Genomic DNA, 20,504 nt, shown 5'->3' with positions numbered 1-20,504 from the left:
GCTTATGTAATGGAATGCATTGGCTATTTGTATTCACAGCCTGGTCCCCTCCTGTGCCCTGATTAAGAGGGGATGACCACTCCACTACCAGTGTCAACTCTCTCCTGCCATGAACTGAAGCCACGTCTCATGGATGCACTGAATGTTTCCTGTCCAAGCATTGTGAGTAGGCCTGTCAATTTTCTCTCATTACTGTATGTAGAGTCAATCACATTCACAAACACAATCACTTTATTACACATCAATGTGATTGTAATCCTTGCTTGGACTAACTCATTCTTAGCTATTTTGTACAGCACTGAAGCCTTTGAACACACCTCATACCCACATTCAATCCCTTCCCAACACTGTAAGTAGCCCTCTCATTCCTATTCCCCATAATAATTCATTATAAATGTCTTTATTAAATGTATTAGGTTAAAATCATTTTTGAAACAGTCTTCTTCGTGTGGTCTGTGACTATACCGTGGTTCTCTTATACTCCTCCATTTTTTAAGTTACCAGCCTCCATTGATGGAGGATACGCACACACTAACTCAAGAGTTTAGGAGTCAATCAGCACTTGAGGGGATCATCCCGAGCGATTAGTTGCACAGATTTGCTAATCTTGACCACATCATGAGTAGTTGTTTAGGATGCAGGATGATTTGTAGATCAGGGATTCTGCACAGAGCCTTGCTCAGGCCCATCCTCTGGAACACTGAATATGTAGCATAGTGTGACTGTCTAGTCTGCTTTGGTCCATCTTACCCAGGTTTTTGCACTCTGTCAGAATCTCCCTGGTGACCTGGAAGCTCCGGCTGATGTAGGCGTCATAGGACTCTGACACGCCAAGCTTGCTGATGGGAATATGAGGTCTGGAGGAGAAGAGAATGATCTGTTAGTTTACACTGAGCCCTGTCTTCTGTAGCTCAGTTAGTAGTGCATGACGCTTGCAACGCCAGGATAGTGGGTTAGATTCCCGGGACCACCGTACATAAAATGTATGCAAGCATGCCTATGTCACTTTGGATAAAAGCATTTGCTAAATGAAATATTCAGAAAATCCTTATAATGACACTGTATAACATTTTTAATGCTGGCTATTTTCTGTTTACAATGTATTTTCACCTGACTGCAACACTTACCAAAGAGCTGCAGTTAGTTTCAGAATGGGTAGCAAGGAATTAGTTATTCCTCGATATTTCCAAAACTAAAGGCATTGTATTTGGGACAAATAATTCACTAAACCCTGAATCTCAACGGCTCGTTATGAATCATGTGGAAATTGAGCAAGTTGAGGTGCTTGGTGTAACCCTGGATTGTAAAATGGAAAAAAAACATTGATACAACAGAAGCTATGATGGGGAGAATGCCTTCTTAACAACACCATCAACAAGGCAGGTCCTACAGGCCCTGGTTTTGTTGCACCTGGACTACTGTTCAGTAGTGTGGTCAGGTGCCACAAAGGGGGACTTGGGAAAATTGCAGTTGGCTCAGAACATGGCGGTACGGCTGGCCCGTAAAAGTACATGGAGAGCTAACATTAATGATGTGCATGTCAATCTCCCACGGCTCAAAGTGGAAGAGAGATTGACTTCATCATTACTTGTTATTGTAGGAGATTGACAAGCTGAATGTACCGAGCTGTCTGTTTTAAAATTCTAGCATACAGCTCGGACACCCACGCATACCACACAAGACATGCCACCAGAGGTCTCTTCACAGTCCATGTCCAGAACCGAATATGGAAGGCGCAGGGTACTACATAGAGCCATGACTACATGGAACTCTATTCCACATCAGGTAACTGATGCAAGCAGTAGAATCAGATATCAGATAGCAGGTAAAAACACACATGCATACGCACACATTGTGATATTGTTGTATGGTGGTATTACATTTTTGGGGGTTGTGAATATGTGGTGGTGAAGGGACGTTACAGTGAGGGAAAAAAGTATTTGATCCCCTGCTGATTTTCTACATTTTCCCACTGACAAAGAAATGATCCGTCTATAATTTTAATGGTAGGTTTATTTGAACAGTGAGAGACAGAATAACAACAAAAATCCAGAAAAATGCATGTCAAAAATGTTATAAATTGTTATAAAATCAGAAAGATTTCCGGCTCCCAGGTGTCTTTTATACAGGTAACGAGCTGTCTTAAAGGCAGTGCTCCTAATCTCAGTTTGTTACCTGTATAAACGACACCTGTCCACAGAAGCAATCAATCAATCAGATTCCAAACTCTCCACCATGGCCAAGACCAAAGAGCTCTCCAAGGATGTCAGGGACAAGATTGTAGACCTACAGAAGGCTGGATTGGGCTACAAGACCATCGCCAAGCATCTTGGTGAGAAGGTGACAACAGTTGGTGCGATTATTCGCAAATGGAAGGGGCTCCATGCAAGATCTCACCTTGTGGAGTTGCAATGATCATGAGAACGGTGAGGAATCAGCCCAGAACTACACGGGAGGATCTTGTCAATGATCTCAAGGCAGCTGGGACCATAGTCACAGAGAAAACAATTGGTAACACACTACGCCGTGAAGGACTGAAATCCTGCAGCCCCCGCAAGGTCCCCCTGCTCAAGAAAGCACATATACATGCCCGTCTGAAGTTTGCCAATGAACATCTGAATGATTCAGAAGACAACTGGGTGAAAGTGTTGTGGTCAGATGAGACCAAAATGGAGCTCTTTGGGATCAACTCAACTCGCCGTGTTTGGAGGAGGAATGCTGCCTATGACCCCAAGAACAACATCTCCACCGTCAAACATGGAGGTGGAAACATTATGCTTTGGGGGTGTTTTTCTGCTAAGGGGACAGGACAACTTCACCGCATCAAAGGGACAATGGACGAGGTCATGTACCGTCAAATCTTGGGTGAGAACCTCCTTCCCTCAGCCAGGACATTGAAAATGGGTCGTGGATGGGTATTCCAGCATGACAATGACCGAAAACACACAGCCAAGGCAACAAAGGAGTGGCTCAAGAAGAAGCACATTAAGGTCCTGGAGTGGCCTAGCCAGTCTCCAGACCTTAATCCCATCGAAAATCTGTAGAAGGAGCTGAAGGTTCGAGTTTCCAAACGTCAGTCTCGAAACCTTCATGACTTGGAGAAGATGGGACAAAATCCCTCCTGAGATGTGTGCAAACCTGGTGGCCAACTACAAGAAACGTCTGACCTCTGTGATTGCCAACAAGGGTTTTGCCACCAAGTACTAAGTAATGTTTTGCAGGGGTCAAATACTTAATTCCCTCATTGCAAATAATTGTATAACATTTTTGACATGTGTATTTCTGGATTTTTCTGTTGATATTCGGTCTCTCACTGTTCAAATAAACCTACCATTAAAATTACAGACCGATCATTTCTTTGTCAGTGGGAAAACGTGAAAAATCAGCAGGGGATCAAATACTTTTTCACATGGCCTTTAGATTGCAGGCCTGCGTAAGAGTAAAGCAAAAAAAACTGGCTAGGAACTGCTCTGAATCAGCCGTTATGAGGAGCCTAGCTGTGTGGAGAAGGCACTTTTTGTTTCCTTAAGTGTCCTTGCATCAGCAACCTTTGAAATGTTTGAATCCTTTATGATGCCATGTTAGTTGTGGATTCAAATAAAGTATTTCAGGTGTGTGTGTGTGTGTGTGTGTGTGTATGTAGGTTCTGAGGTACTGTACCTGTAGGTTGTGTCCACACTCAGGCTAGCAGCAGCCATGTCAGTGGGAGGGATCCAGGCAGGAAGAGAGGTGCCAGACACCCACTTGGTCCACTCAAACAGACCAGGCTCTATACGGATCTTAGTCTTCCCCTCCTGCTGCAGGCCTGTGGAATAGAATAGAATAGAATAAAGTAGAATGGAATAGAATAAAACAGAATGGAATACAATACATAAGAATAGTTCATTGTAATTCTTTGTTCATCAGACTGATTGTGGTGGATGGTGATGATATTGATCAGGACATACCTCTGAGGATGTTGTGGGCAGTCTGGACACAGCGCAGCGAGGGAGAACAGTAGACAAAATCTATCACCGCTTGGCTCTCCAACAGGGCTTCACCCACAAGGCGGGCCTGAGTTGAGCCGAATACTGTGATTGGACAGTCTTTGTCGTAGTCTCGGAAGCCTCCACTTCTCGTTGGCAAACTAGACGGCATGTTGAGGTTGGAGCGAACATATCGGCCTAGAGTTATGAACGTAAAATAGGAGGCAGACTGATTATCATAATACAGTATGTAAATTAGTACTACAGTAAAGCATATCTACTATTCAATCCAATACATTTCCCCCTATATTCTATCTCCTACTGACCTTTAGCATCAAAGCACTGAGTGATCCAGTGTTTCCCAAACACTACATCCATCCTCTCACCATGGCGACACACAAACAGACTCCTCTTGGGAAGACATGACTGAGTGGTGGGCCTCAGCATCTGGAGAACACAGTTTCATTACACAATTAACACACCGTTCATACACTGTTCATAGCCATTATTAAGTACTATTATTACTATTATTCAATCATGTCTGTACATAAACATTTGAATTCTATTCAGAGTAGAATAAGCAATGTTGTACAGCCTTTAGCAACCTAAAACAATGCATTGTGAATTTAAAAAAAAATCTAAAATGTGTTATTTTGTGCCAAATCATTCAGTGTAACACAATTACCTGGACAGGTGGACAGAGGACAGTGAGGCTGGATGGATCTCCAGGGTCGTCAAGAAAACGTCCGTCCAGCTGTCCATCAAATAACAGGCCCCCCACTGCACCCCCAGTGTTGGACGGGGAGGCTGGGTTGCTGAAAGAGTGAGATCTTGGGAACAGATATACAGAATCAGGAAATTAACTTAAACAATATCAAAAGTAACAACGCTCTTTTAAAATCGCTACGTTTTGGAGCAGCAAAACAGCAAACAGAAAGGAAAGGGGACAACTCTACTGCATTAAAAACTCACTTATTTACAGAATCACATCCATAGCAAATCTCTACCCATTGAGTATGAAGCCTTCCTCTACTTACCCATGGAAGACCCAGGTGTCACACTCATCTGCCCGCCTCACATAGTTCTCAGGCAGCAGTCCAGGTAGCCCAGTGCCCAGAGAGGTGCCATAGACCCAGCCCTCGCTGGCACTACTCTGCTCCACGGGGGTCATGAAGATAAAGTCGCCAGGAGCCAGCTCTAGCTCGTCCTCGTTCTGGGGCACGTATGGGTACATCACACGCAGCGTCTGGGGAGGGGGAGGGTGGTTAGAGGTCAGGTTTCAAACAGGTCACCAATCAGAGAGCAGGGGTCAAATCTAAATTGTATTTAAATATTGCAATACACTTTGCAGTAAAACAATACGACGATACAGTAAAACAATACAGCTAGACTAAAGTAAAAGAGATATATAAAAAGGAGTAAGGCAGATTGGGGGGGCTGGTGTACCTCGTGGTTGGCAAATCGGATGTCCCGGGAGAAGAGCACAGCCAGCCAATCGCAGCCCAGCGACACGTCCACTCCCTTGGCCAGCTTCTCCAAGGCAGCCAGGTGATTGGTCTGGAAGTGGTAGGCCAGGGTCACATGGAGCTGCTTCTTATGGGGCTCCACGTGCACATCTGAGTTACGGAGGGAGAGAAACAGGAGCATTATAGATTTACAGCTATATGGTAATTTATTTTTGAAAGTTCGATAATTGGAGAGAGACCGAAACATCTGAGCACAGAGGAGGAGCATTTAAAGACACTGTTGCTGCAATGCTCTCATTTGCCATTTTTCTTTTTCATTCATTGTAAGACAAAACAAAGACAGAGGCGTGTGAGCACAGACATGTGAGCACAGAGGAACAGACACACACTACGTTCCAGGCACTATTATTGCTGGTATTGTCCATTTCTTTCTCATTCATTGCACCACAACACTGTACAGAGACACACAAGTATTCCATGCATTATTACTGCTATATTGCAGTTATTGCCCATTTATTGTAATCCAGAACAATACATGTTTACGATGGACTGAATGAATGTATTCCACTTCAGCCTCTGGTAGGAGCGCAGAGTGGAGAATACATTCATTCAGTCTATCGTACACACTGAGGCAGAGGAACACAGTTCCCACCCCTCTGTATGACTGCAGTGGCTACAAAAGAGGGAGGAATGTACAAAGCATGAAACGTTATTGCTTTCATTCTTAATATGTTGATTGCCATTTTAACAAATGGGTGGATCTAATCCTGAATGCTGATTGGTTAAAACAGCATTCCAGCCAGTGTCTTTTGCACAAGTTACCAACGGCTATGGCGTTAAAATGGCTATTTACTCTGTTCCATCTGACTGCGCAATCCACTGTCTCATCAGCCCAGCCAGGGCAATTTAAAAACTTGATCTCCACTATAAAAAGCATCGAGACATCTTCCATTTATCTCACATTTCTTTTAGACTAACATTTTGTTTTCAACAGTGGAGATTTGAATAAACCTTGCGGTCTGTCCGATATTTGCAACATTGTTTCAATATTCAAATTCGATCTCCAGCTGTCCCATAATAATGAATGGGTCGGGAGTCGGGACAAGAGACATGCAGGCAGCTTTTATCAGCCAGTCAAAATCATGAATGTGTTTCGAGCATTGGGCCAGTAACCGGAAGGTTGCAAGTTCAAATCCCCGAGCTGACAAGGTACAAATCTGTCGTTCTGCCCCTGAACAGGTAGTTAACCCACTGTTCCTAGGCAGTCATTGAAAATAAGAATTTGTTCTTAACTGACTTGCCTGGTTAAATAAAGGTAAAATAAAAATGAATCAGCATAATTTTTATGGATATACAGTACCAGTTGAAAGTTTGGATAAACCTACTGATTAAAGGGTTCTTTATTTGGATTATTTTCTATATTGTACAATAATAGTGAAGACATCAGAACTATGAAAGAACACATGGAATCATGTAGTAACCTAAAAATTGTTCAACAAATCAAAATATATTTTATATTTGACATTCTTCAAAGTAGCCACCTTTTGCCTTGATGGCAGCTTTTACACTCTTGGCATTCTCTCAACCAGCTTCATGAGGTAGTCACCTGTAATGCATTTAAATTAACAGGTGTGCTTTGTTAAAAGTTAATTTGTGGAATTTCTTTCCTTCTTAACACATTTGAGCCAATCAGTTCTGTTGTGACAAGGTAGGGGTGGTATACAGAAGATATCTCTATTTGGTAAAAGACCAAGTCCATATTATGGCGAGAACAGCTCAAATAAGCAAAGAGAAACAACAGTCCATCAATACTTAAAGACATGAAGGTCAGTCAATGCGGAACATTTCAAGAACTTCAAGTGCAGTTGCAAAAACCATCAAGCGATATGAGGCTCTCATGGGGACCGCCATAGGAAAGGAAGACCCAGAGTAACCTCTGCTGCAGAGGATAAGTTCATTAGAGTTACCAGCCTCAGAAATGGGCAATTAACTGCACCTCAGATTGCAGCCCAAATAAATGCTTCAGAGTTCAAGTAACTGACACATCTCAACAACAACTGTTCAGAGGAGTCTGCATGAATCAAGCCTTCATGGTCAAATTGCTGCAAAGAAACCACTACTAAAGGACACCAAAAATAAGAGACTTGATTGGGCCAAGAAACACAATCAATGGATATTAGACGGGTGGAAATTCAAAGGACTCATCTGAGTCACTGGCTTACTGGTGCTCTTCCATGCCATCCCTAGGAGGGGTGCATCACTTGAGTGGGTTGAGTCACTGATGTGATCTTCCTGTCCAGGTTGGCGGCACCCTCCCCCCGGCCCAGGTTGTGCCGTGGGGGAGATCTTTGTGGGCTATACTCGGCCTTGTCTCAGGATGGTAAGTTGGTGGTTGGAGATATTTGGTAAGGGCTATTTGACCAAGAAGAAGAGTGATGCAGTGCTGCACCAGATGACCTGGCCTCCCCAATCACCTGACCTCAACCCGATTGCGATGGTTTTGGATGAGTTAGACCGCAGAGTGAAGGAAAAGCAGCCAACAAGTTCTCAGCACATGTGGGAACTCCTTCAATACTGAAAAGCATTCCAGATGAAACTGGCTAATGCCAAGTGTGTTCAAAGCTGTCATCAAGCCAAAGGGTGGCTACTTTGAAGAATCTAAAATATTTTGATTTGTTTAACACTTTTTGGATTACCACATGATTCCATATGCGTTATTTCATAGTTTGATGTCTTCACTATTATTCTCAATGTAGAAAATAGTAAAAATAAAGAAAAACCCTTGAATGAGTAGGTGTGTCCAAAATGTTGACTGGTACTGTATACAAAATAACTATCTATAGAAAACAGGTAAAACGAAATTAAGTGCAGCTAAATTTGCAGTCTTTCCAGCTTCAGTTTGAAGTGATTGTGTTAGCTGTGTTGTTGGCTAGCTCTCGAACCCATTGTCTATGGCAGGTGAAATCTTGCATCATTAGGCCATTGATATGGATGTAGCCAAATAAATAACACTAGAAAACAGCTTAAACAAATGCAAATACTATGTTGTTTTTCTGGTTGCACTGTTTGACGTGACTAACTTAGCTGTAGTTGGCTAGCTAGCAAGGAAAGGATAAGAATATTGCCAGCATGGTAATGGAACATTTAGAACGATCGATTGGGTCGCGTCCATAGATACAGAACAAAAAGACTGAACAATTGGGTCGTGTCTCTGGCAAACTAAACGATAGAACTAACGACCAGTCGGCTTGGGTAGCAACCCTAGATTGTTTCATCCTTCCACAAGTTCCGACACGCGTGTGAATAAATTAATCAAAATACTATTTTCCTTATTTGACTATGTTGGTAACCCGTTGTCTATCCTCCAAACACCTGCTTCTCAGACAGTATCATTTAAAGGTATTGTCCAATACATAAGTCCAATATACCTGCTTTAGTAGCCGCCTCCGTGGCAAAGTCAGCGGCAAAGTCCTTGAGCACTTCTGCCACCTGCTCCTCCACAAAGAGGCCTATGAAGTTGGAGGAGGTGTAGAGCTCCAGGGGGAGAGGGTTAGGGAAACGACCCCTCCATGACCCCACTGTAGCCTGTAGGGCCTCACTCAGTGCCTCCACCTTACCGTCCGCACACTGAAGAGAGAGGGTGACTGAGTTAGTTACATGTACAGTATAGTACAGACAGAGACGCAACTCTGTAGACAGTGCTGCATAACAGAGATTGCACAGATACAGAGCAACGACCAGCTCGCAGCGTATACATGCACCATGGCACATTATACAGTAAAACAATGCCAAGAATCCAGGTCAAAGAAACCCAGCCAAGATGTGCAGTCACTGCCAGTACTGACGACAAACAGTCTCGCGGTTTGTCCTGAAACAGACAAACAAGGGTCCCCCATTGGTCAGGGCAGTACTCACCATGAAGAACTGGCAGAGGGTGATGTGAGGGAAGATGTTGTGGGCTTTGTTCTTGCCGCAGGTGACCCGTGACTGCTGCCAGAAAGTGCTGAGCTGGTGGAGCAGGGGGCCGCTGGGGCGCAGGTACAACACATACTCCCTGGGGAGAGGGTCGTCCAGAAATGGGTCGTCCACATGAGAGAACAACCTTGGGCGAGGATAAGGGTAGGTGAGGAGAAGGGGAGGTGAGGAGGGATGGCGGGAGGGTCAGTACACGGGGCAAATTCAAAAAGTCTCAGAGTGGAAGCACTGATTTAAGATCAGTCTTGCCTTTCAGGTCACAATGAATATGACTATATGGACGAGCATGGGGGGCCCGATCCTAGATCAGCATTCATACACAAAGATTCCTCTGAAATATGAGCCTAGGGAACTGGATGTGGGCTACACCCTCAACCAACAACATGAGTCATGTCTTTATAATGAAGTGTCTGTCAAAATAGCATTTCACTTGACACTACAGTATATTTCATTACTCTACAGTATATTCATTCATATAAACAACAAAAAACATTTTTTTTCCATTTTATAAACTGGCACTGTGCAATAATAAAAAGAGAGTGAGGTGAGTGAGTGGTGCATGTTTATTTCATCACCAGCAGCTAGCAACAGGGTTTGCAGTAACAGAGTTACAGCGATGTCCTCATACAGTCTATGGATGGATGTCCTTAAATGTGATCCGCTTGAATGATTACCACCTCTAACCAGGCCTTCACTATTAAGTCAGGAAGAAGTAAGGGTGTGTGTGTGTGTGTGTGTGTTCAATACCCACCAATCACAGGCTGCCTGCACATTTTTGCCTCCCGTAGACACCAGAGCTTTTAGCCTGCAGAAAGAGAAAGACAGAGAGATGATCAGCAGTGTCAAAATCAATAGTGTCTTTTCCAGAGGATGTTTTACTAGAACTTAGTTTATTGGAACTTGTTCAAGAGTTTTGTATTATTACCATGTATCCCTGTACCACAGTAACCAGCACTGTACCACAGTACCCAGCACTGTACCACAGTAACCAGCACTGTACCACAGCGAGGCCTTGCAGTAGGTATGGCTATAGTTTGCATTTTATATGGCTCTAAATGTCATGATACAGCACAACCACAGTCGGCAAAGTCAACTTCTGTTCATTTGCTTTGGAGAGAGATAAAGATGTGAAAACAGATTTAAGGGTTAAATAAATGACTGCTAATGCATGCTAAACACAAGCTACAGTGTTCATTCTTATCACGCGCTAGGGAGGGGGGAGATGTCACACGCTAGTTCCTCTTACACTTTATTAGTCATTAAGAAAAACTGTGGCCACTGACCATCTTTAGATCAGCAAAGCCACTGTCCTCACGTCACACGGTTGGAGTGGATGATATTCAGTCGACTGTAATCAATAGCTCCTTACACAACTCTTAACAGACAGGCTTCAATAACACACTTTCCGTGGCAAGATTGAGCGGGTAAGATAGCTATAGCGTTTGACAACATGCATGTTTGTTTGTGTCTTTATGGACGATGTATATCCATGCGTGTCCGTGTCAGAGAGAGAAGAGTCATTGTGTGCAGTGATAAAAGGCAACAGCTGCAGATGTATTTTTCTTGTGGAAATTAATGATTGAATATGTGAAGAAAATGCAAATGAGTTACTGCTGGGAAATGAGAAAAACATCAGCTAAAACTAAAGTGGGGAGAAAGTCACTGAGGTCAATTAGAAACATGATTACCTACATTTGATACCATCTATGAAGCTACGGTATAAAAAGCTAGGTAACTGTGCCATTTCCCAAAGCCAGTCAGCTAACGTCTATGGGATCACTCACTCAGTGAGAAAGAGCTAATGACATTACAGTTAATGAGAGCTTCTCAGATTATAATTAGTGTCTTTTTATAAAACCTCTAAAATCACATGCTCACTCACAGTAACTCTGTAGGGACTAGAATACCTGCTATGATGATCAGAGACTGTGCCAGGCAGTGCCAGCTGCCACAACTCAAATGACTACATATTAACCCAGAATACAAACTGACAACTGGACTACAACTGAGGACTTCATTACCCAGAATCCCTACTGACTACGGCACTGGGGAAGGTAATTAACTGTGAGCCACATGGACAGAGTTAAGTGGATGGACTCTTATTGACACACACTCCCTCTCAGTGTGACACTGTTCTATGTCACATTGTTTCACACCCACCCCAGTCAGCCTGTCCTCAATGTGTCATTTGTACCTGTGAAGGACCTATATTCACACACACGAATAAACACTTAAAGTGAATGACACAACTTTTACACACTGTCACACACGTTCGGACGCAACATACAACACCACGCTGTCTCTCTGACTCGAGCTGAGAATAGCAAAAGCCCTAGTTTATTTCAGATGACAATAGAACACCATTCGTTTCATGTAATCACAAAGAGGGCCATTGATAGATTCCTTTTCCTGGTTCTCCTCAAGGTTACTTCACTTCCTGCTTCTCTTTCACAGGCTACTTACTGGTCACTTTAATAATGTTTTCATATTTTGCATTACTCATCTCATATGTATACACTATATTCTATAGTATCTTAGTCTATGCCGCTCTGGCATTGCTCGTCCACATATGTATACATTCTTAATTCCATTCCTTTACGATTGTGTCTATTGTTAGATATTACTGTTGGAGCTAGAAGCACAAGCATTTCGCTACACCCGCCATAACATCTGCTAAACAAGTGTATGTGACAAATAAAAATGTTATTTGATGAACTGTATGCATTTCATTTCCGTTAGCAGTAAAGACTATGAAAAGTACTCGTGGCTCTGCAATTCACCATCAGTGAATGAGGAACAACCATTGTAAGAAGCACCACACAGACTAAAATATACTGTCTTTTTTCCCCCAGTTCTGTTAGAAGTATAGAAACAACTGAGAAGACTAGTCTACCAATCACCCTGTTTGTGACTCGGCTCTCTTACTTTGCATGTCTCATGATCTCCCCATCTGTCTGTGAATGGAGTTAAAGTTGAAGTTGTATTTGTCACACATGCAAAATAACAGTGAAATGCTTAACTTGCAAGCGCTTCAAAACAGTGCAGCATTCTATATCAAAATAGTATAAAAAAAAAAAAAAAGTCACAAAAATAACAGGTAATAAGCTATATACAGCGTCAGTGCCAGTACCACGTTTACAATGTGCATACTAGAGTAGTTGAGGTAGATACGCCTTCAAAAACTATTCATACCCCTTGACTTATTTCACAAGTAGTTGTGTTTTTAGAAATAATGTTTGCAAATGTATTGAAAGTGAAATACAGATTTACATCATCATTCAGACCCCTGAGGTAATACTTTGTAGAAGCACCGTTGGCAGCGATTACAGCTGTGAATCTTTCTGGGTACGTCGAAGAAAGTTCCACACCTGACTTGTGCAACATTTGACCATGAAGCTTTTCAAAATTCTTCAAGCTCTGTCAAATTGGTTGTTTATCATTGTTAGACAACCATTTGCAGGTATTCGTAGATTCAAGTCGAAACTGTAACTCGGACACTCAGGGACATCCCCAGTCTTCTTGGTAAACAACTCCAGTGTAGATTTGCCCTAGTGTTTTAGGTTATTTTCCTGCTGAAAAGGTGAATTCATCTCCCAGCGTCTGATGGAAAGCAGACTAAAACCAGGTTGCCCTCTAGGATTTTGCATGTGTTTAGCTCCTTTCCATAATAATAATTATAATAAAAATATAGCAGCAACATAAGTGGTGGGTGTGGGCATGGTGGTAAGTGTGTGTGTGTGTGTGTATGTGACCTTGTGTGTGTGTGCGCGCGCAAGAGTGTTAATGTGTATGAGTTGAGACAGTTTGCATTTAGTCAGTCAGAAGCATATGGTCCTTGGTGGGGGTAGGCAGCTATTGTCTATCTGCTTAAAAATGCAATTGCTTGGGGGGCTGTCTCGGAGCCTGTTGTACCGAGACCCAATACTCCGCTGCCGCCAGCCGGACGGAAGCAGAGAGAGAACAGTCTATGGAAGGGGTGGCTTGAATGTTTGGCTATTTTTCGGCCCTTTCACAGACACCGTTTGATGTGTACAGTATGAAACACTTCATAAAGAGGTGGAAGCAAATAAGTGTCAAAGACAACACTTACTATTACATTTTTGTTAGCAGTATATAAACTATCCAAGACACAAGCAACCAACCAACCATCGTGAATATTACTATACTCACTGTGTGTGTGTGTGTGTGTGTGTGTGTCTTGGCTCACCACCATCTGTGTGTGAATGATTCATAATGGAAACAGAGCCTGCATCTCAAATGGACCCCTTTTCCATGTATAGTACACTAGTGTTGACCAGGGTCATGAAGCAGTGCCCCATATAGGGAATCAGGTGCCATTTGGGACACATCCAAAGACTCCACTATCACCACTGTGTGACCAGACCTCAGAGTGAGAAGCTAACAGTGAATGTCATGCCACTCTGGTGTTCACAGTCGGTGAGCTATTTTTACACTAGCCATCCCCACAGAGAGAAAGCCTGCCGACAGAGCAGTGTGCCTGCCTGCCCTGGCTGCTGCTGCCGCAATGCATGCTCGGACAAAAAAAGTCCTGATTACCTCACCAGATGGCTCATACAGTCACGTAGAGAAAACACAGACATACGGTCATTTCCATGTAAAATTACCCATGAGCACCAACATATGATGTTCAAAGGAGCATGTAAAATTGGGTGTGAAATATTTTGCAAAAGTAATTCATATATACACTACCAGTCAAAAGTTTAAGAACATCTCATTCAAGGGTCTTTATTTTTTTACTATTTTCTACATTGTAGAATAATAGTGAAGACATCAAAACTATGAAACACATATGGGATCATGTAGTAACCAAAAACGTGTTAAACAAATCAAAATATATTTTATATGTTAGATTCTTCAAATGTGACCAATTTCAGGACTTCGCTAGTCATGACTTCACAGGAGAGCCATTACATTTTTTTTTTATAGCAAAACATCTTTTGGGGCAGAAATGCCTTCTGGAATATGTGAACTTTCAAGTGCCTTAATAACAAACTTGTGTGCCACCTGTAAATATGAATACAAATTGTAACATTACGAGCCTTGTTGGTTAAACCACAGAAAGAGACAGCAACCTTCCCACTAGCCATGATTGGCTGAGATAATGAATGGGCTGGACATGCTGTGAGAGGAGTTCGGATTAGTCTGCCATATAGACAGCTTCTGTCTATTTGAGCTGGTCAGTCTGTTGGTAATCATGTCAAACACGGCATTAAAAAAATATATACACTGCATCGCTGTGCTAGAGGCGTCACTACATTTACATTACATTTAAGTAATTTAGCAGACGCTCTTATCCAGAGCGACTTACAAATTGGTGCATTCACCTTATGACATCCAGTGGAACAGCCACTTTACAATAGTGCATCTAAATCTTTTAAGGGGGGGATACTTTATCCTATCCTAGGTATTCCTTAAAGAGGTGGGGTTTCAGGTGTCTCCGGAAGGTGGTGATTGACTCCGCTGTCCTGGCGTCGTGAGGGAGTGTGTTCCACCATTGGGGAGCCAGAGCAGCGAACAGTTTTGACTTAGCTGAGCGGGAACTGTACTTCCTCAGTGGTAGGGAGGCGAGCAGGGCAGAGGTGGATGAACGCAGTGCCCTTGTTTGGGTGTAGGGCCTGATCAGAGCCTGGAGGTACTGAGGTGCCGTTCCCCTCACAGCTCCGTAGGCAAGCACAATGGTCTTGTAGCGGATGAGAGCTTCAACTGGAAGCCAGTGGAGAGAGCGGAGGAGCGGGGTGACGTACACTACAGACCCTGGTTCGATCGGGAGTCCCATACGGCGGCGCACAATTGGCCAAGCATCATCCAGGTTAGGGGAGGATTTGGCCGGGGTAGGCCGTCATTGTAAATAAGAATTTGTTCTGAACTAACTTGCCTAGTTGAATAAAACTGAGGTACATTTTACCGAAACTCTTACCAAACTTTGAATCTTCAGTAAAAATGTGCATCGATTTGTATGGTTTGTTAAATTTGGAAATGTATTTTTAAGTGAAAAATATGAGTTTCAGCACAATTCCATTACCATGGAATTGCCCACATGTAGTGAGGGAGACACGTGGAAGCATAGGCCTACACACAAGCACTTTCAAACACACATATACAGTATATTCCACCATTATTCAAGGGAGAAACTACGCTGAACAAAATAAATAAAATGCAACATGTAAAGTGTTGCTGCCATGTTTCATGAGCTGAAATGAAAGATCCCATTAATTTTCCATACTCACAAAAAGCTTATTTCTCTCAAATTGTTTGTACACATTTGTTTACATACCTGTTAGTAAGCATTTCTCCTTTGCAAAGATAATCCATCAACCTGACCCCATGTGGCATATTAAGAAGCTGATTAAACAGCATCATCATTACATATGTGCACCTAGAGACATAAGGCCACTAAAATGTGCAGTTTTGTCAAACAATACAATGCCACAGATGTCTCAAGTTGAGGAAGCAAGCAACTGACATGCTGACTGTAGGAATGACCACCAGAGCTGTTGCCAAATCATTTAATGTTATTTTCTCTACCATGAGCCGCCTCTGTCATTTTAGAGAATTTAGAAATGTCCAACTGGCCTCACAATTGCAGACCATGTGTATGGCGTCGTGTGGGCGAGCAGTTTGCTGATGTCAACGTTGTGAACAGAGTACCACATGGTGGCAGTGGGGTTATGGTATGGGCAGGCGTAAGATACGGACGCTGAACACAATTGCATTGTATTGATGGCAATTTTAAATGGACAGATACCGTGAAGATACCGGCCCCGGCCCATTTTCGTACCATTCATCCGCAGCCATCATCTCATGTTTCAGCATGATAATGCATGGCCCCATTTCACAAGGATCTGTACACAATTCCTGGAAGCTGAAAATGTCCCAGTTCTTCCATGGCCTGCATACTCAGACATGTCACCCATTGAGCACGTTTGGGATGCTCTGGATCAACGTGTACATCAGCTTGTTCCAGTTACTGCCAATATCCAGCAACTTCGCACAGCCATTGAAGAGGAGTGGGTGAACAGTCCACAATCAACAGCCTGATCAATTCCATGCGAGAGACGTGTCACGCTGCATGAGGCAAATGGTCTGACTGGTTTTCTGATCCACGCTCTTACTTTTTTTTTTTAAGGTATCTGCGACTAACAGATGCATATCTATTCTCAGTCATGTGAAATCCATAGATTAGGGGATAATGAATTTACTTCAGTTGACTGATTTCCTTATATGAACTAACTCAAAATCTTTGAAATTGTTGCATGTTGCGTTTATATTTTTGCTCAGTATAGATCGATTTCCTATTTCTGCAGGAGATATACCCAGAGGTGACCGAGTGACACCAATAACAAGGAGGACACTGCCCTCACATAAAACATTTGGCACACAATCAAATGAAGTGTGTTAGAACTCGTTTTCTCGATATTCTAACATTCTCAGTACAGCATTCTATGGAAGACACCCCAATGTGGTTATTATAAAGTAGCTAAATCTATGTAAGTGACACTTACAGCGACAAAGACTAAAATACTTTGAAGCTTATCATCTCATGAGGATTAGGTGTGAGAGAGTTTAACTCATTGAGGGGAGACTAGAACACTGTAATATAACACACACCTGTTAAAATGCTAGCTTGTCACGTTCTCCAGTGTGTGTGCTGGCCAGGTCTGGAGTTATTAACTCCAACCCTCACAACTCCTCTAGTCCCTAACAGTGATGGGAGGGAAGAAAAAAAATCTATAGTTACATATCAGTATTTCTATTTGATGATATTATAATACATTATATCATATTGTCAATATCGCAACATACTGTCATTTTTGCTCTAGTTGGCTGTACCTGCACCAAATCTCCAGTATTTTTCCTTCATTAGCTAGATCTCCATCTTGTTTTGAAATAGGGAGGCAATTTTTTTTGCGCTCTTATTTCCATGACTGATCAAAACTCGTTTTCTCATGGCTCGTCCTTCTGCAGCCGACATACGGTCAGCGAAATGTTTGCAACATCGAATCGCAATACATATAGAGAGAGTCGCAATACAAATAGTATCGGCATTTAAGCATTGTGATATCATATTGTGAGGTCCCTGGCAATTCCAGGCACTAGTCCCTAGCCCCTCTCCTCGTCCACCCCGCCCCAAGCAGGAACTCAATGATTTATTTATAAACTGCATTTCCTGTTCAAGGCAAGCAAGGGATAAAAAGGTTGGAGTGCACTCTGATAATGTACAATCATAGTAGTGGTGTGGTGAAATGGAGTGTGGATTTGTCTGAATGGACACGTTGCATAGCCGTAGTGAATGTATGTTTTTGTTCTTCAATAAAAATCACACAACAGGGTCAAACGGGAGGACTAACTGCTTGGTGATAAAGGAGATATTTGAGCGAGTACAACATTTAGGAAACACTTGAGGGAGCTCTGTTTACTCACACAACCTAAAAACATACTCATCTGGTTGCATCCCCTTTCAGAATCTGAACTACAGCTCCCCCTGGCCCCTCCACGACTCAGCCTCTATGGGGAAATCCACATTTCCTGTTTACAAAGCTGCTAGTGTGCACACATCACTCACCACTTATCACACTGACCGTGCAGAGAAAACTCCTCATCCACAACACACAAATCAACTGCACCTCCAAAACTATCAACAGAGGAAGTGTCCTTCCCTGTATCTGGCCTGGCTTCTGACTCACCCTTAGACAGCTGAGATAAGGCTTCACGAACCTGATCCTCATACATCAGCCTGTGTTTGAACTGAACCACACAGAATAAGAAAACACTTCCTCATCCTCTCCAACTTTAGGGCCTTCTTTCAACAGCAGTTACTGAATTCCTGTTGGATGACCAGAAGAGAATATGTTAACAAAAAAGGTTGAAGAACAACATGCTGTATGTTTCCGAAATGGCACCCTATAACCTACATAGTGTACTACTTTACAGTGCACCCTATGGGCCCTGGTCAATGTAGTGCACTATGTAGAGAATAGGTGGCCATTTGGGACAGAGCCTACGTCTCAGTCCCTGTGCTCAGTTGTGCCGTAAATGCATCATCTCCAGCGCCAATCAGTCTCAATGAGACTCACTACATATCCCTACTCACTCGGGGAGGAGTGATGGCACACCTCGCTGTAAATGTGCAGAGGTAGGCAGAGCAGTGGGGGAAGAGGAGAGAGGGAGGAAGAGAGCGTTCTAAGACAAAGAGGATAGAGAGGGGGGGAGAGAGAAAAGGATATGGAAGACAACAGGAGGGAGACGGAAGAGAGTTAGGCATGCTGATCCTCTGTGCTTAAACCACACAAAGCCCATTCTGTGCTGTACTGACTGCGAGCTGCTCAAACATCTTCTGAACCCAACAAAAAAGCTCAGCCCACTAATTGGTTGTGTAAGACATCTTTGTTATCCAGGGCCAGTATTCATAAAGCCGCTCAGAATACGAGTGCCAATTTAGGATCAGGTCTCCCTCCTGTCCATGTGATCTTATTCATTATCATCTAAAAGGCAAAAAGGATCCCTGATCAGCACTCTTACTCTGAATACAGCCCCTGGTCTCTGGTATGGTGAATTCATTGATTGTGGTTAAAAACTAGGCCTCAACTCTTTCCATTCAGTGTCAGTGTTTCCCTCGGACCATAGTCTCTCTACAAAGCCAACAGTATGATGAACCCCTCTGCCAGTGTCTCACACAATCACTCACTTCATAAAAAAAAAGTTTTTTTTATTTAAAAAAAGAGGATAGAGGACCATGTGGTCATTCAGGGTAGAGATAGCGGTGGGTGACACCATTAAATATAGAGTCAGAGCGAAAGAGATAGAGAAAGAAAAAAACACATTTCCATCCACAGTTATGAGAGTTAAGTCATACTGTATAAAACTTTTTTTTTTTTTTAATCACAATAGCTGTGATGGAAACAGGAAGTTTCGGTACAAAGTGTGATCTGTGTCTGTAAAATGTATTACGTGAGAAATGGCAGTGGAAACATCTATGTTCAAATATTGATATAATAATCATATCGAAGGAGACTTGGAGTCACAGATTAAATAAATGATGAACTTCACAGGTTTGGTGAAAGTGCACGGTGATGAGCTTGATGTTCCTTGACAATAAATATTGAGGGTCTTATTCTGGTGACATGATCGATGCTTGACAAAAATATCCCATAATAAACTCATGTAGGATAGCCTACCCGCACAGCCTGCGAGCTGTTGGCTAGAGGGCACGTGCCAAGACCAGAGTAGGCACATTTGCTATTTAACGCAACGCTATTTGACAAAACTAAAATCGGTAGAGTTGATAATGCGATGGAAACACACTGAACATGAGATCTTTTATTCGGTACATAAAAACAGAAGAAAGAAAAGAACAAGCTCACATGGGAATGTAAAAGCAACTACTAGTCCGTCTAACATTGGGAGTCTCCAGGCAGAACACTATACAGCAAGGACAGTATAGTTTGTTATCCGTTAGTCAGCACCACCTCATCTAAAAGGGTGTGTGTTCTTTATTTCATTCCCTTTCTCTCCAGAGAGATATGGTAATGTCCTAAATGACACCCCATCACCTATATAGTGCCCTACTTTTGACCAGAACCCTTAAAGCGCCCTGGTCAAAAGTAGTGCACTAAATAGGTGATGGGGTGTCATTTAGGACATTACCATATTTCTCTGGTGGCTCTGGAGAGAAAGGGAATGAAATAAAGGAGTAGGGTGTAATTTGGGACAGAGCCTAACATCTGTCACACAGAAAGCAGAGTCAAGCTGAAGGCACCAGCAACATTTAATCCATCAGGTCCTCCCTATTCTACTCTAGCCTGGGTAGACCAGACTGAACACTGTACTTAAGTGGTGAGCGAGTAGTACAGTCAGGTTTAACCAGGGCTGTGTTCAGTATAATTTTTTAGTTCTGGCACGTTTCTTTTGAAGGGAAACGGTGCTGTACTGAACGACCATTTGAAAAAAAACGGAATGTGGTTGGGTTGTGAAACGCTTGTCAGCATGGCCACTGCCCTTGAAATGTCACTCAATGCTTCAAGCCACACCCGCCGCGGTACATCCGCAAGACGAACCGAATTGTCAAACTAGAAATATT

General features: G+C 42.8%; 2 protein-coding genes across 2 annotated transcripts in view; one reads left to right on the top strand and one right to left on the bottom strand.

Moving 5' to 3' along the window:
- LOC127906203 (uncharacterized) overlaps positions 1–20,504 on the top strand; it is a 373,245-nt gene that overhangs the window by 218,007 nt on the left and 134,734 nt on the right. The window lies entirely within an intron of this gene.
- The window catches only part of ubash3ba (ubiquitin associated and SH3 domain containing Ba), a 46,147-nt gene that overhangs the window by 6,354 nt on the left and 19,289 nt on the right, over positions 1–20,504 (bottom strand). Inside the window, exons 2-11 of the mRNA XM_035781294.2 lie at positions 10,158–10,211; positions 9,347–9,533; positions 8,860–9,058; positions 5,412–5,581; positions 5,003–5,211; positions 4,651–4,795; positions 4,292–4,412; positions 3,948–4,163; positions 3,661–3,805; positions 751–857 (exon numbers count right to left, since the gene is read on the bottom strand). Coding sequence (XP_035637187.1) covers positions 751–857; positions 3,661–3,805; positions 3,948–4,163; positions 4,292–4,412; positions 4,651–4,795; positions 5,003–5,211; positions 5,412–5,581; positions 8,860–9,058; positions 9,347–9,533; positions 10,158–10,211 — 1,553 coding nt within the window. The remainder of the gene's footprint in view (positions 1–750; positions 858–3,660; positions 3,806–3,947; positions 4,164–4,291; positions 4,413–4,650; positions 4,796–5,002; positions 5,212–5,411; positions 5,582–8,859; positions 9,059–9,346; positions 9,534–10,157; positions 10,212–20,504) is intronic.

The sequence above is a fragment of the Oncorhynchus keta genome, chromosome 11 (genome assembly GCF_023373465.1).
Source record: "Oncorhynchus keta strain PuntledgeMale-10-30-2019 chromosome 11, Oket_V2, whole genome shotgun sequence".
Taxonomy (NCBI): domain Eukaryota; kingdom Metazoa; phylum Chordata; class Actinopteri; order Salmoniformes; family Salmonidae; genus Oncorhynchus; species Oncorhynchus keta.
This window is presented reverse-complemented; position numbering and strand designations above follow the sequence as displayed.